General features: G+C 31.0%; 1 protein-coding gene across 1 annotated transcript; it reads right to left on the minus strand.

Moving 5' to 3' along the window:
• Positions 1-625: 625 nt before the first annotated feature.
• On the minus strand, positions 626-17,218 carry LOC124360438 (putative leucine-rich repeat-containing protein DDB_G0290503). Its single transcript, XM_046814074.1, has 6 exons — positions 12,342-17,218; positions 7,463-7,560; positions 6,497-6,614; positions 3,268-3,448; positions 1,744-1,874; positions 626-862 (listed from the first exon to the last, which is right to left on the minus strand). Exons 1-5 carry the CDS (start codon positions 17,080-17,082, stop codon positions 1,745-1,747), a joined length of 5,268 nt encoding a protein of 1,755 aa, XP_046670030.1. The 5' UTR covers positions 17,083-17,218; the 3' UTR covers positions 626-862; position 1,744.
• Positions 17,219-17,291: the final 73 nt, after the last annotated feature.

The following is a 17,291-nucleotide window of genomic DNA, read 5'->3' on the forward strand; positions in this document are numbered from 1 at the left end:
GGAGTAAAACAAAAAATGTTTTATAATTCTCGTGTCATTTACACTATTGTTTGATCTGACATTTTTTATACCTCGTAAGGTCTTTAGATGGCAGGTACAAAGTTTTGTACCTGTCAAAGTAGTGTAATAATAAAGTAATATTGCAGAAATGTTGAGAACATTATAATTGATGTAATTTTGTAGGCAATTGAAACTAACATAAATAAGTTTGTTAGCTAGTTAACTCAACTTATACATTTTTCAAGGTGAACATTCAAATTTTTCCAACATTTTGTCAGCCTGTCATACAGGAGCCAAATTGATCATAATTGGTCGCTGTTTGGTTATTCTTCAGCCAACCATTATAAAGCTCTGCCTCTCACCTGTACAGATAACTACTCATTATTATTGGCAGTTTCAGTTTAACGTCTGTTGACCAAAATTGTTCTCCACAGTAAGCTGTGAAAATGTTTTAAATAAAGAAAACAAAGCATGCAGTTCTGTTTTGTGTTAGGTTCATCAAAAATAGTGTATGTAACAATTTTATTTCTATATTTTTTTTTTTTTTCATTAAAAAACATTTTTGTATTTAAAAATCAAGACACAATTCTTCTGAAATAACATCAAAAGATAATAATACTGAAAAAGTGTTGTCAAAATAAAATATATTATCTGTATTATTGAATAATATATTTATGCACATATAATGTTAGAGTATATAATAATTTATGACAAAATAGATATAAATAGATACATATTCGACTTTTAAATAGTAAACTTTCACAATTTGAGCAGCAAAGTAAAGGAGGCATTTAAAAATTTCCTCTGTTGTACTTTAAACATTTCATTCTTCCATTTTGTTTTTTCATACTGTCTGTAGTACCTGGAAAATTGAAGACATATAAGAAGAAAGCTGATTTTACCTAATACACTAGTAAATAATAAGCTCTCATCTATACTGAGTGTTCTTGTCTTGTGTGAAGAGACTACTTCACACTAGTGCATCTGCCGCAGTCAGACACTGCATTTATAAAGTATTCTGTTGGCTCTATAGACCTAAAGTGAGATCTGTGCCAGAGTACAGTGATTGAAAAGGAATGTTGTTTCAATTTTATAATTACTTAAAAATCAGTTTGTTAGGCAGCTGTTCAAATTTTAAAATTTACTTAATTTGATTTTGGATTACTTTAAAGGCTATTAATATGATTAATTTCACACTTGTATGTAATCAGGAGAAAAACATTTCTCAATATTGTTCTTTTTGTCATAAATTAATATAATCAAAATTGTTGTTAAAATTAAAATAATTCAAAATAAATAAAAAAGAATCATCTGTTAATAAATTTTGAAATGTTCCTCAAGATAATATTCCAATTGACTAACTCATGATCCTATATGTCCTGGCTGATCACCACATAGTCGGGCCACACCACTACCGAATGGCAGCATGAAGAACTGGACTCAACTAGGTCTCAAGGCATAATAACTATTTTTGATTGTTGCAACTCCTCTCTCACAACTCCGTTGACCAATCAGAAGCCAGTTTGGTCACCAAGACCTTATATAGTGGCCCTCCTTTTGCTCGTCTTTTCTATGCAGTCTATTGCATTTTTAACATTAAATTTATTTTTGCATTTCAAAACATTGCATTTATTTAATGCACACCAGTTTAAAAATGTATTATTATTTGTTGATTTGCTAAAAGAAAACTAATATTAATTTACAATCTGTTACATGTGGCCAACCTCTGAAACTAAAACTCACCTCAAGTCTTTTGCAATCCTGGATAATTCTGCTGTAGAACCCACTTCCTTGTGCATTTGCAGTTGTCTAACACACTCTTTAATATTTCTTCCAACTTTCTTGACTTTTCTTTTTCATAGCTTACAAGATCCCTAAAATGGTTAAAATTAAGTTTATTGAGCATACATATTTTTTCCATTTCCATCAAAATTTGGAGTAAATTTGGAAAAATTATACATTTAAAAACATTTCTGACGGTATCTAATCTCTCCATGAAATCTGTCTTTGGAAATTCATGGAAATTGTTTTTGGAACTGCCCTGGACCCTAACATACAGCACTTAAGAAACATACAATTATACATAAAACAAACTTGAGCGAAAAAATATCACACAGGCAATACCCATTTAATATCCACTTTCATCAGTAAGTTTGTGGCTTTCTAACAATCTCTCATTAAGGTGTTATGATATAAAAAAATAAGATAAGAAACTCTCTTATATAGAAAGTTCTAAATGACCTTTTCAAATTTATCTAAAACTAGAAAAATTATGGAGGCTGTTTTGAAATTAGAATCTACTGCATTACAATCTTCCAGTTTGAAGGAAACTCTTCTTTAAAAAAAAAACTCCACTTGAATAATGACGCAGAAACGTAAGTGGCACAATCAGGTGTACCTTAGATAATGAACAGAGATTAAATCAATCATAAAAACTGGCCAATTTTAGATTCCTGATAGCAGACTGCACTAACTGTGGAATGCCAGCATTTGATATCTTTACAAATTCTCATGTTGAAATACATCTAAATACCATCTCAAATATGAAAACAAATTACTCTCTGGTAACTTTCAGTGGTATTAGTGAACTAGTATCAACTGAGATAGAATCTTCCTGATACTTGTTATATTAAAAAAAAATTACACTTCGGATTTAGTGGTGTAACTAGCACTTGGCTTGGAGGGGAAGGTGAATCTGACTGAAGAGCACACCACACTGGAAATATGGAATAAATCTAAATTTTAATAGATTAGATATGCCTAATTAAAGTAAAAGATGTAACTGCTGCCTTTCAAACTAGTGGGATTGCTCTTATAAGAATATTTGTTTAGTGTTCTATCTCTCTCATCCCTCCCATAGTTACACCATTGTCCAAATCGCATTCATTCACAGAATGGTCTACTTCTCTTCTAAGATCAGTAGTACCTTATAGTAATTTGCAACTTCAGACTACCCTGTAAAATATTCTAGAAGGATGTACACTATATGTAATATTCTTTATAGTTATCACTCTGAAGATGATGTGGTTGTAAGCATGTAAGACTAACCTACAAAAACATAACACTTCTCAAAAGCCACGACTGGCTGAGATATAGGCTCTTAGAATAGAGGAGGGTCTAAATATATACAAGACATATATTCTAAGACATCTATCTTAGAATAGATGTCTTAAATAGGAAACTTGTTAGGTAATTTTCCAAGTGTAATTTAATGGTAAACCTCATTTCATTAGTAATCAGTTTTGATAGAGTCGACCTATATATTACCTTAACTGTTTGTTTTCATACTGCAGACTTTCAACTTTCATGTCTAGTAGGCCAACAGAAGTACCAAATCTCTGAACCTTCTGTGAATAATCCAGTATCCTCTTCTCTTGGTCGGAGCTGTGCTGACGGTAATTGTCTAATCTACGCATCAGGGATTCAATCCGTTGCTCTTGAACAGTAACTAAAAAAAATATTAAAACTATATTATACTTACATTAATACATGTATGCATGTTACATTATATACATATATTTATATATAGTTGCATAAAACTAAAACAAAGATTGAAGATTTGTTATCTAACAAGCTTACAACTTAAATAAAAGCTGTAATAATTTTAGAGAGAAACATATACCTGAATTCTCTACCTACATACAAGGGTCTTTAAGTAAGAACCGATATCGCATTGTGCCCACGCACCCTGTCACATGACAATCACTCAAGGTCAGCCACTATTGGCCAGTCCCCAATATGCTGCCATTACGTTTCAGGTCCCTGCTGGTGTTGGTTGTGTGGTTATACTGCTTTGTTTTTCCTGCTGATATTAATCGGCAGCTTGTTGAAGTTCATGGTGAGGGTGTAATAAAAAATAGAAATATGTGAAAATGGTGTAGGCTTTTTAATTAAGGATGGCGTACTGTCATGAATAAAGACTTTACAAATAAAGTTGATGATGAAATTTTCCAAAAAAGGTGCTTCTTTGTTGAGGAACTCCATCAGAAATTTCCACAAATTTCAAGGTCTTTAATTTACGAGGCTGGTTTGATGGTTTGATAAGTCAGTGAAGTTTTTTTGGCAAATAAACATATTTTTTCTTAATATAATCTATATGTATATATTAATTATATATATATATACCGGGTGTCCCAAAAGTCCCACCCCCCTTCTAGCTTTTAAACGGAATTAAACAAACCAATATCCTTTGGGGGGTAGTTATATAATGACAAATGATGATTTTTGTGCTACACAAGAACTTAGCCCCTCAACCCAAAATGGTGGGGGGTCAAGTCAAAATTTTTTAATGCAAACCCCCATCAAATGACACTTCATTTTAAAGGTCTTTATAAAAGAAGAACAATGCCACAGACTAGAGGTCTCTATCTCAATCCAGTACAAAACAACTGCTTGTCAAAGTTTTATTGACAAGTTACGCTAAAAAACACTATTTTTCTTAAATCATCTGTTCAGACTTATTCTAAATCTAAGTAGTGCTAAATTAAACTTAAAATAATTAAACTTAATATTGAAATCTTACCTTTTTTAAGCTCAAAGTAAATGCTCAGAATGGCCCCCATTTACTTCTTGGCAAAAATAAAGTCTTGATTCAAATACAAAACAACGACTTGTCAAAATTAATACAAAAATACAATTCAAATCACTTGAAACAATTCTCAAAGTTTTGGAATGAAAGTAGGAATAAAGTATGCTTAAAATATTTAAAGAAATCAAAGCAAACTGATTTATATCATGTAAGTACTAAGGTCATTCTGGACATAGGAGTAGTGTAGCTCTTATCTTTGGTTCAAAGTTCAGTGACTATGAGCACCATTGTTGTGTCTTATAATGCTGAATCAGGCAGAAATGTTCACCAGGCAGTGCGCCTTTATAACGATAAATTTTCAGATATGGTAGTGGATCGGGCGTACATGAGACGTTTGGTTCACAAGTTTACAACTACATTTAATTTAAATGATACCCCACGATCAGGCCGACCAAGTACTTTCACAGAAGAAGATGAAATTGGAATGTTGGCACTGTTTACTGTAAATCCTCATTCGTCACTTTGTATGGCTGCGTCTGAAGTTAATATTTCAAAAAGTACCATTCAAAGAGTGTTGAAATAACATAAATTGGAGTTGAATGAAGATGACTTTGACCAAAGGATTCAGTTTTGTGAGCAAATACTGCACAAAATTGAACAAAATGCTGAGTTTATTTATAAAATATGTTTTAGTGACGAAGCCTCTTTTAATTTACACGGAGCAGTTAACCGACACAATAGTCGATACTGGTCAAACCAAAACCCACATTGGATGATTGAAAACCACACCAACATCCTCAGAAGTTAAATGTCTGGGCAGGAATTTTAGAGAATTCTGTTGTAGGACCATTTTTTATTGATGGGAATTTAAACGGCCTACAATACTTAGAAATGTTGCAACGTTTTCCCTGGCATATGCAACATAACGCAAGGCATTTACGATCCTTTTTTCCAATAGGACGGCGTCCCTCTTCACTATGATATAAACGTTAGAACATTCTTGGACCAGGTGTTTCCTGAGAGATGGATAGGTCGACAGGGTGCTGTAGAGTGGCCAGCTTGCTCACCCGATCTTACTCCCCTAGACTTTTTCTTTTGGGGATTTTTGAAAATAAAAGTGTACGAGACCAAACCTCAGAACCTTGATGAGTTAAGGATGCGGACTGAAAACGCTTGCCAACTTATCACACCAGAAATGTTGGAAAATGTAAGGTATTTATTTGAATCAAGACTTTATTTTTGCCAAGAAGTAAATGGGAGCCATTTGAGCATTTACTTTGAGCTTAAAAAAGGTTGAGGTAAGATTTCAACATTAAGTTTAATTATTTTAAGTTTAATTTAGCACTACTTAGTATTAAGAATAAGTCTGAACAGATGAGTTAAGAAAAATAGTGTTTTTTAGCCTAACTTTTCAATAAAACTTTGACAAGCAGTTGTTTCGTACTGGATTGAGATAGAGTTAGAAGGGGGGTGGGACTTTTGTGACACCCGGTATATATATATATATATATATATATATATATATATATATATATATATATATATATATAATTGTTTCATAATCCCAAAAATGTAAAATTTTTGATGAATTTTTAAATAATGTTTAACAAGTGTTAATAACCAAATTGTAATAAAGTATAAATACTGTGTATAGGAACTGAAAAAGAAGTCTATAAATTTAAAATATATAATTCTTCACCTTGCTAAAATGTAACTTGTTTCTCTGTTGTAGGTGTATCTTTCTGACAATAATTATTCCATCTTCTGCACAAAATAAACACAAGCACAGTTTGATACAAAACATCAATTTCTGCTGAAAACCCAGTATAATTAATGAAACCAATTGTATAACAATTAGGATATTATGCTGATATTTATTACAATAACAGTACTTAATTATAAGCTTTTATGAAGTCAATTTAAAATTATATTAATAGTAAAAATATAACCAAGTGTACTGGTACTTACTGATGTTTTCTAAGTCCTCAGAAGACTTATGACCAGGGGTTAGAGGTCTACCTTGTCGCTGAGCCATAGAAGTATTGAGAGCGTCGTGCACAAACTCTAGTTCATCCAAGTACAAGGACTGAAATTTGTTTATAAATATAATAAATCTAACATTTTACAACTCAACTAAAATTGATATTAAATGTAGAACTAAACTATTATATACACCATAAGCAAAATAAAATCTACATAATGAACTAGTATACGTGTAAACATTTTATTAAATTGAGAAAAATTGTAATATGTAATAATTTTAAAGAAATCATTTTTTCTAACATTGTTTATTTTTCCCATTTCATATGATGATTTTCAGACCTGTGTGATTGCCATGTAATAAATTGTTTACTTTTTGTGCACACTTAACGTTACCTTATGTTAAAAGATTTTAAATTTACAGAAGGTGGCAAATACCAGTTCTCAGAGTGTCATGTTTCTGTTCTGTAATATTGTATGTGTTACATAATGGTTGCAAATGCCCATATCCTGTTATTATTCATTGTTAATAATAACATTTAAACAAAGAAAATGTTATTTGTCAAAACAGAGGATAAAGAAGTTCATATGTTACAGGATGTCTAGCAATGATGTTTGCAGATTGATTACACTTTTTGTACTCATTTGTTATAATTCAAAAATCTATACTCATTAAACTTCATCTTCATGAAAGGTTGGAAGGTAGTCCAAAAAAATACATGGGGTAGCAAAATAGCTAGCTCCAACCCTGATGAAAAGAATTGTAATTGATAGCCTTAGTCTTTAGTCTGTTAACTCAGCTTGCGACACACATATTTTTTTGACAGTACTATTAACAATCTCCTCTGTGACACTAGATTTAAATCTAGGCATGAGCAGAGGATTTTCTTCTCTACTGATACTGAGTCGCTATCAATCCCACCACTATATTTACAATACAATATGTATAATTACCTTTAACCCATTTCGTATTGCTTTTTGCAGGATTTTATTCAGCTTTTTAGTAGCACCGTCTAGGTATTTTTCTAAGTCTGCATACTTTTCTTGAATCTCTGTAAAACAAGAACTATATAAATTTTTAATAATGAATTTTTACACCAAACTAATCCCTTAAATTGGCATCCACTCCTTTTTACTAATATAGATTTTTGTATTCAAACTTCTTCAATTTCAGTCAATACATGGCATACAGTAGTACTTGCTAATATTTCAGTTAGTTTATTTATAGCACATCATCCTGCTTGACTGTATTCATTGGTTATGCACTTGAACTCAACCATATTATATTAGTCAGTATACCTCTAAATATCCCTGAGGATGAAGGGGAATATAAATAATTAAAAATTAACTGATGTATGGGTAATACCATTGGATATAAAAACAGTTCAATAATTTATTTGAATATGATCAGAGATGAAATGTTCAGCATTTCTACATGTTGAGGAAATTTTTATGAAGACAAAGTAGTTTTATTTAGAAAGCAAAAATATAATACAAGATTTCTAATTTTTTGAATTTATCTAAAAAGGCAACTAATTTCAAAGTTTACTATGTAAAATTTACAACAGAATTCCTTTCCATGCAAGATGGGAAATCACAAAAAATTACTTTTTATGACAGTAAAATACAGTAAATATAGTTTGATGATGAAGAAGAAAAATAATAACTTGTTTGACCCTTGTCAATTGCCTCAAATCAGATTGAGAAAAATATTCAGATTGTTCAAATTAAAATTCAATATTTGATTTAAACTGTACATACGTTGGAAAATCACTTTGCTTCTTGGATTTTTCATAAATGATTCACATTACAATAAAATTTAAACATACAAATATAGAAAGCACAGATAGTTTTGTCTTAGGTTATAGAAATAAATAAACAAATAGTAATAATATACATTTAAATTAAAAATCTAATTTACAGCTGGTGATAGATATTTTCTTCAAGGTGACACTTAACCAAACAAAAAGTGTGATGTAACAACTCAGCTGAAATATCAAAGGTTAGATTGTTCTTAAATATAGAATCAACAGGAAAGTTCCATATATAATTAATTATATTTTAAGGGTGTATAGTAAGCAAAGAATAGATAATAACATGTACTGTATACAGGGATTTTCTACTTATCTAAAATCTGTTTTGTAAATTATCCCCTTCAACTATTCAATTTTGAAGCTACAGCAAATTAGAGCATAATATCTTAATTTCAAGTTATTCTTTTAAAATAATATTTTAACAAACCACCCTAATTTCCAGAAACATTTGCCTGAAACATTCCTTCAATTTAGTAGATTGAATTGCCCTTTTAAAAACTCATACACTGTCTATCCTTCAAGAGTGGTATGAATTACATTTTAGGTATTTTGAATCAGCCTATTGCAGTCATCTTCATAGTAGCACATAAGTAAAATTTCAGCGAACATGACCCCTACAACCCAAAACCACTCCGGTATATACAGCGATTTGTGCCAAAGCGATACTCTATAACGCTGCTTTTGCAACACTAACTTTCCCAAATGAGCTGAAACTTAATAAAAGAATTGGATCTTATAAATGTTTGGGCTAAGTTCATTAGCCAGCTTAGTATTACGTTTCGACATTTTTTCTAAAGCAAATGGCAATTGAAACAATAAATATGGACATGAAGAACATATTGCATATTTACACAGATAAGGTCAAAAGACTGGACCATGAGTAAGAGTTGTTGTACACAATACAAAGAATAACATAAAAATGTCAATGAAGTTTCATTATTGCTACTGTACAAGTATCCACTTGGAAGACAGTACTGCCGCTCTAGAATAATCTCAAACAGTTCTACACACAATAAATACAACATGAAAAGGAAAAATTAAAAAATGGCTTCTTGTTGGTTATATACACACAACCTGAAGTACCACTAACGAACTCATTACAAAATCTCCTAAATAACAGAATGGATTACAGAAGCGATGCAGTCAGTTTTCAGTTGGAATAGTGTTTTCAATTATTTATAATTTTGAGCACAACCGTTTTAGATACCATTTCGTATGGTTTTTAAAATTTTTCAGCCTAACAGTGGAATTTAGTGAAAAACCGTGGTGAATTTAATGTACTGAAACCATGACAAATTGCAATAATGTAAATGAAAATTTGTATCACCATTAAATCACCGAAATTACAGGACTGAAGTTTGTGCAAAGTTCGTCCTACAAATTGTGATGGAATTATATTTTGGTTAGAATTTTTTTTTTTAGAAATACATGGTCACAGCCCTTTTTGATCATTCTATAAGGAATCGTAGGCATTTGAAGCACTTTTTGGGGCATCTTATTATCAGGCAAAGGAAAACTGTTGAAGGTAAGGATATGGACTTTTATTGTATGTGAAAGATGACTGGGGGCAGTGACGTGTTTCTTATTTATGACATTTGAATGTTGGCGACAAAGTACGTGTGGCGTCATGGTAGCAACAGCTCTAAGCCCTAACTATATATATGACTAAGATGAATTTTATCTTACAATTATACTGTAATACTGTATCTATATTGAGAGTTAACACAATTTCGTAGTACCACTGGTAGAATGAACTTTGGAAAGATTCTGCACTACAGATATTTACTTTCCTCCCCTGTTCTGAGTATTGAAATGTAATCTCATCTGATCATTAAGCGCAACCATTCCACCTCTTCCTACTCGCATCCTGATCACGGTTTCGAAGTTGAGTAATTCATAACACGACAAATAAAAACAAGCAGTGTAATTAAAGTGTCTTACTCAGGTGGCACGAGATGCCTTCCTCTTTGAATTGATACACTAAAAAAATACAATCCTCTGGGGATATAATGATTATACGTATTACTTTAGTATAAAATGAAATTAAATCATTTCATGAATTTTTAATTTTAAGGCCTAGTATTTTGATATTTGCATACAGGAGCGGTCAGAGATATAAATTTAACCCGTGCATGACCTTAGTTTCGCGCCCCCAAAGCCCACAACACCTTCACCTGCCCATTCCATTTTTAAAACTCCGCTTTTGACATTTATTTGCTGTTACTAATGTTTTTATTTTATTAATAAACTATCCATTATGTAATGATCACGCAATCCAGACTTCTTAAGTATGTATTTATTGTCGATGTAAAGTGGAGAGAATTTAGAGTGATTGGATGCAATACAAAGCAGAATTTGAGTTTGCAGACCAAATCCATCAGTTTATAATTTATGATGAGGCGGTAGAATTTTGAGTTTTTAAAAATTATTATCTGAAAGACCTAAGATGGTTTTAAAATGTAAATTTTTTAGACATAAGGAAACTTTACTTATGTCTGTCCAGATGATATCTGGAAAAACTAATTGATTTATAGACTTGAAATACTGTCTTTTCTACTAGTATATAAGTTCAATGATGGTGCATGTTCCTCTATGGAATTTGACTGAGGGTTAGCAAAAGCCACAAATACCTCGATCGGATTGAGTTATTTGACTTGGAATTTTTCGTATTTTTCTATCATGTGGACATTTTTGGTTGGCTTATAAAATTCTTCTTCTGTCTCAATTCTATCTGTCTGAGTGTACCGTGAGAGTCAAATGTGCTGTAGACAACATAATTTTTTTTAATAAAGCTTAATTTTTGCATAGGCAGCATCCAGTTCAATGATGGTACATATCAGTCTTGTATGCACCATGGATCTGTCTGAGTGTTAGTGAAGCCTATTACTCAGTGGAATATTTCAATATCTAATTAAACTATATACTTGAAATTGAATTAATACAGGAAATATCCCTTCCAGGAGGTAGGTAGATTTTTGACAGCCGAAAGCACAATAATTTATTTCTCATGAGGAGTCCATGTAATTATCTCAAAATCCATTCGAGATGCAAAAAAATTGTATTTATCGTAAAATTTTAGAAAATGCATTCCAAAACAACTTTTTCTTTGATCTGTGTCAATAAGACACGGAGTTATGAATTTTTAAATTACAAAGGCTTCCATATTGGAATGAAATGGTGAAACAATCTGGCCAATGACTTTAGCCAAGATATTTATATGGAACATATTTGTACTAAGATGTTGTTTTAATTTGTTTTAGCAATTATTTCTCCAGTTTTGGTGGTAGAAAAATTGATGTGGGTTGTACATGTAATCAATTTCTTTGGAGGGCCACAGCTGTTAGTGTGAGGCGCCGTGTTGTCTCAGTGCTAGGTGCCGTCTTTAAGAGGCCACACTATGCTTTTCTGGTGCCTCTAAGTTTTTTATTTTTGGATTTTTCCTCTTTCAGTGCAATGACTCTTGTATTACATTGTTTTACTTACCATATAATTTATTGAATAATAAATTCTATTTGTCATGTTAACACATTACATAATTATGTTTATATTCAAATATGTATTATAGTTTATAGTAAATATGTATTTGGTTAATATCAACCAAACAGTTAATGAATAATGCAAGATTTATGTCTAATCTTATTTCCAAATGTTTCTATATTCATGGTTAAAGCAGAATAGCTAAATCTAAGAGTCCAAATAAATACTGCCTAGATTGAGTTCAAATTATCATGATATGATGTGAGAGCGCCCCTGAAGTGATCAGAGGGAATTGTCCATGGACTATTTTAACAGCGATGAGACCAATCATTTGGGAACAAGTTGATATTGTGATAGCAGAGATCTAAACACTGTCTAGAATAACCGGAATAAATCAGAGCATATTTCTAAGCACAATACACAAGAAAATTGTATTACAAAGTATTATGAGAAATTCAACATACAACATAATATGTAAAGTATTAAAAAAGACTAATTTAATTTAAAATGAATAATTTTAAATAACCTTTATATTTACTTACCATCTTTTGGAAATTTAAATTCTTTAAGATCCTCATTTTCTGCCTTTAACTTGTTTATCTCATCATTTAAAGTATTATTAAGTTTTTCAGCTTCATAAAGTTTCTTTTTTAGCTGATTTAATTCATTATCATAGTCCTTGTCTCCAAAGCTTTTGATTTCGTGACCAGCAACAAGAAATTGTTCTTTTGACTTTCCAGATTTGTCTAGAGGCTTTATTTCTGCAATAAAATACCCCTTACTTTTTTTGTCTTCACCAATTCTTTTCTTTTCGTTATCTATATCTGTTGGTAAGATATCTCCACTTTCTCTCTGTTTTACTTTTAAAGCTGCTGATTTCATTTTTGACTGTGGAGTTTCCTGATCTTGCTCAACCATTTTACTTTTATTTGATTTTTCAAAATCACCTTTGCCTCGGCCATCTTTAACTTTACCTTTCACAATATGCGTTTTATGAATAGGTTCAATATCAACATCTCTGTCATCCTCATTAGATAACTCACTATACTTTCTTACCTTTCCTGGATCTCTACTACCTTTTTCTTTTCCTTTTTCCTCATCAATTTTAATTTCTTTAATTGCTGAAGTTTTTTTCTTTTCTCCTTTCAGCATTTTATCTTTAGTAGTTGGAAGATGGATTTTCCTTTCGTAATCAGCCTCAATCTCCTTGTGGGGAATTTCCTCGTCCTGTACTTGTTTCTTATGCATTTTTTTAGTTTGGAATTTTTCTGGTTTATCTTCTTTAGATACTGGCTCTTTAATTGGCTTTGTAAATGGAGATTCCTCTAATTTTTTCTGGGTTTTTGTTTTAGAAAAGTCAAGGTCTTTTTCTAAAGGATATGCTTGATCTGGTGGAGATATTGCTCTCCGTTCATCAATTTTTGTTTTAGTATCTTCTGGTTTCTTTTTTGCTTTTGATATCTGATCTTGAGATACTTCTCCTTTTTGCCTTTCAGCCTTAGGTTCGGTGTCCTGTATTACTTTAATAGTTGTTTGGGCGGGTGGTTGTTCCAATTCCATTTTTTTACTTGAAGGTTGTGAAGGTGACTTAGATCTTAGTGCTACTTCTTCTTTAATTTTGTCATTTTTATCTTGTTTACCAACAGATTTAATCTTTTTATCCTTAAGTTCTCTTGGTTTAGTGCTTAATTGAAAATCAGAGCTTGTTGATTTAACTCCTACATCATCACTGGCCAAAAATTGTTTCTTCTCTTTTTCTGGAGTACTTTTAACCACGTCTATTCTAGTGCCAGGTTTAATGTCTCCTTGTTGAATATTTTCATCACCTCTTTTGGATTCTCGCTCGCTTTTTTTGGTGGTTGTCACTTTCGGTTTAATTTGATCTTTTCCACTTAATACATCTTTACCAACAACGCCTTCAACAGCTATTTTATTATCATACTTCTGCTGCACTTGTCTGTTCATATCTCTTTCCATATTTAGTTCTTTTTCAAGGTCACTAATTCTTACTTTAAGTTTTTCATTTTCATTTTTAAGCTTTTCAGCATTATTTTTGTACATGTTCAACATTTCATTTTCGCTAAGACCACCAGCTTCTTCTGCCTTTTTTAATAAATCTTGTAATTTTTTGTTTTCATTTTCACACTCAAGTTTTTTATTATTAGCACTAACAAACGACTTATTAAGATCATCAAACTTATTCTTTAAGTCTTTATTGTTCTTTTCCAAAGCATTTATTTTATCTGTTAGTGCTTTGCTGTCTTTAGGTAAGCTGTCTGATTCAGCTGTAACTTTACTTGGGCTTACATCACTTCTCTGAGTTTTTACCTCAGCTTGTTTTAGTTTACCTTTCAACATTTCAATTTCTTGTAATAGCTTATTGTTTTCTGTTTTTAGATTTGTAGTGTCATCCATTTGAGGCTTTGCTTCTCCAAGTTTTCCAACTATTTCAGGCGATATTGACTTTAACTTTTGAATTTCCTTTTTTAGAGCTTCATTTTCCTTTAACAGCTTAGAATTTTCTTCTTTAAGTTTCGTATCCCCTGCTAGTTGTGCTGCTTGTCCAGGCTTGTCATCTGTTTTAGATACTGTTGATTTCAGCTTTTTATTTTCATTTCTCAAAGAATCATTGTCCTTCAATAACTTGGCATTGTCAGCCTTCAACTTCTCAATTTGTTCTATATCTGGTTGTTTTCCTGGTACACGTTTTTCGTCAATTGCAGTACCTTTTTGTTCTTTTAAAAGGCCATTTTCATATTTTAAATCTTTAATTTCTTTTTTTAGTTTATCATTTTCTTCCTTTAACTTCTCATTATCTTCTACTCCTGTCTTTAATTGTCCTGGTTTCTCACCCTTTCCTGCTAATTTTGATTTTAAACTTTCAATTTCATTTCTCAAAGAGTCGTTGTCTTTCATTAGCTTGGCATTATCACCCTTCAACTTATCAATTTGTTCTAAGTCTGGTTGTTTTCCTAGTACACGTTTTTCATCAATCCCAGGACCTTTTTGTTCTTTTAAACGGCCATTTTCATATTTTAAATCTTTAATTTCTTTTTTTAGTTTATCATTTTCTTCTTTTAGCTTCTCATTATCTTCTACTCCTGTCTTTAATTGTCCTGGTTTCTCACCCTTTCCTGCTAATTTTGATTTTAAACTTTCAATTTCACTTCTCAAAATGTCATTATCCTTTAACAACTTTACATTTTCTGCCTTTAATCTTAATATTTCATCTGAATCTGGTTGTTTTACTGGAATGGATTTACTATCTTTCCCAAATCCTTTTTCTTTTAAACTGTTAATTTCATTGTTTAAGTCTTTATTTTCTTTTAATAGTTTAGCATTTTCCTCCTTTAGCTTCTCAATGTCTTCCTTTACAGGTTTTATTTGCCCAGGCTTCTCACCCAATTCAGCTAGTTTGGATTTGAGGTTTTCAATTTCAGTTTTTAAAGTGCCATTATCTTTTAATAACTTTGCATTTTCTCCCTTAAGTTTTTCAATATCACCTGTTTCTGGTTTGCCTAATCCTTGTTTTTTATCAGCACTAGAAAGTTTTGATTTTAAATTTTCTATTTCATTCTTTAAAGCTTTGTTTTCCTTTGATAATTCTGAACTCTCAGCTTTCAACTGTGACATATCGTTAAAATCTATCTTTTCTTTCTGATCTGGAGATTTATATGTTTGGGCCTTTGTTTCTTTCATCTTCTCTTCAAGTGATGAAACAGCTTGTTTCAATTTTTTGTTTTCTTCTAAAATGTCAGAACTAGTTTTCTCACAACTCTCAAGACCTGATGTTTTTGTTTTAAGTACAGATTTTAAGTTTTCAAGTTCTTTATTTAGATTTTTTACTTCATTATTTAATTTGTCATTATTTGCTTTTAAATTTGTGTTCTCATTCAACAATTTAGGTACATCTTCATTTGCAACTGACTTATCAGCTTCTTTATACTGTGGAGCAACGCTTTCTTGTTCCTTATCTTTTGGTTTTAATTCTAACTGTTTGATTTTTTCTTTGAGAGCTTCATTCTCTGCTTTCATTTTTGCAGCAAGCTGATCATCAGATTGTTTATCAACATTTTTTATTTTATCCATAAGTTCTTTAATCTCCTTTTTTAATTTTTCATTCTCATTCGCTAATTTGTTACTAGCATCCGCTGATGCCTCCTCTTTTCCTTTCCCACCTTTTAAATATATATTTTTTAAATTTTCTAATTCACTGTCAGCAGATTTTAGTTTATCTTTTAAGCTACTATTTTCATTCTCTAGTACAGCCTTTTGTTTGTCACATTGAGTTTTATTGTCATCAATTTTGTTCTTGAGAATTTTAAGTTCATTTTTTAGCTTATCATTTTCTTCTTTTAAATCAAAAAAATTTTCTTTGTCTGATTTTCCTATTCCAGATGATTGCATTTGAGGGCTTGATAGTTTTTGTTTTAATATATTTAGTTCATTTTTCAAGCTTTCATTGTCCTTTTTCAGATTATTATTTTCTTTTTCAAAATTGTTATTACTATCTATTAGTTCTTTAATAACAGTGTCATTTGGTCTCTTGAGGAGATCATTTTCTTTCTGAAGTTTCTTGATGTCATCTTGTAGGCTTTCAATATCTTTATTTTTATTAGAAATATCTTCATTGCATTTATCTTTTTCTGATTTGGCTGATTTATTGAGTTTAGTGTTAGCTTCTTCCAATTCTTTAATTTTGTTTTTCATATCATTAATAATTTGATCAGACTGTAAAACAGGCTTTACTGGCTGATTTGCATCATCTAGTTTTTCTTTACTTGGTTTTAAAATAATGTTGCTAGGTTTTTCACCCTTAATTAATTCATTGAATTGATGTTGTAAGTTGTTGTATTTCTGCTGAAGAGACTCCAGTTCATCTTTTAGAGCTTTGTTTTCTTTGTCTAGATTATTAATTTTATCTTCAAGTATTTTTTTGCTATCAGTTTCATTTTTTAGCTCATTGTTTAAACGATCATATTCTCTTTTTAAATTGTCTTTGCTTATTTCATCTTCATTTGCACCACTTATTTTTGTGTCTAAATCAGAAAAAATACGATCAGATGGAGTTGTCCCCTTTCCTCTATCTTGTATAACGTTTTTTAATGATTCATTTTGGTTCTTTAAGTTCTTGTTTTCTTGCTCAAGTTGTTTAATTTTCTCCAAAAGATCTTGTACATCCATATCATCTGAAAGTGGTTCCTTATCCTTGACTCCTAATTTACTCATTGATGTATCACCTGGTTTGGATATAAATCGTTCGTTATCATAATCTTTAATCATATCTTTCAATCTCTTATTTTCTGATCGGAGATTTCTTACTTCGCTTTTTAACACATCTATATCTTCAGGAATATCTTGAATAGGAATTTGTTCTAAAGTTCAATGGTCCTGCAGGTGATATTTTTGATTTTTCCAGTTCTTGAATTTTTTGTTTGAGAAAATCAATTTTATCATTCAATGATTTAATTAAATTATTGTCATTTTCTTTC

Source organism: Homalodisca vitripennis, chromosome 4 (genome assembly GCF_021130785.1).
Source record: "Homalodisca vitripennis isolate AUS2020 chromosome 4, UT_GWSS_2.1, whole genome shotgun sequence".
Lineage (NCBI taxonomy): Eukaryota > Metazoa > Arthropoda > Insecta > Hemiptera > Cicadellidae > Homalodisca > Homalodisca vitripennis.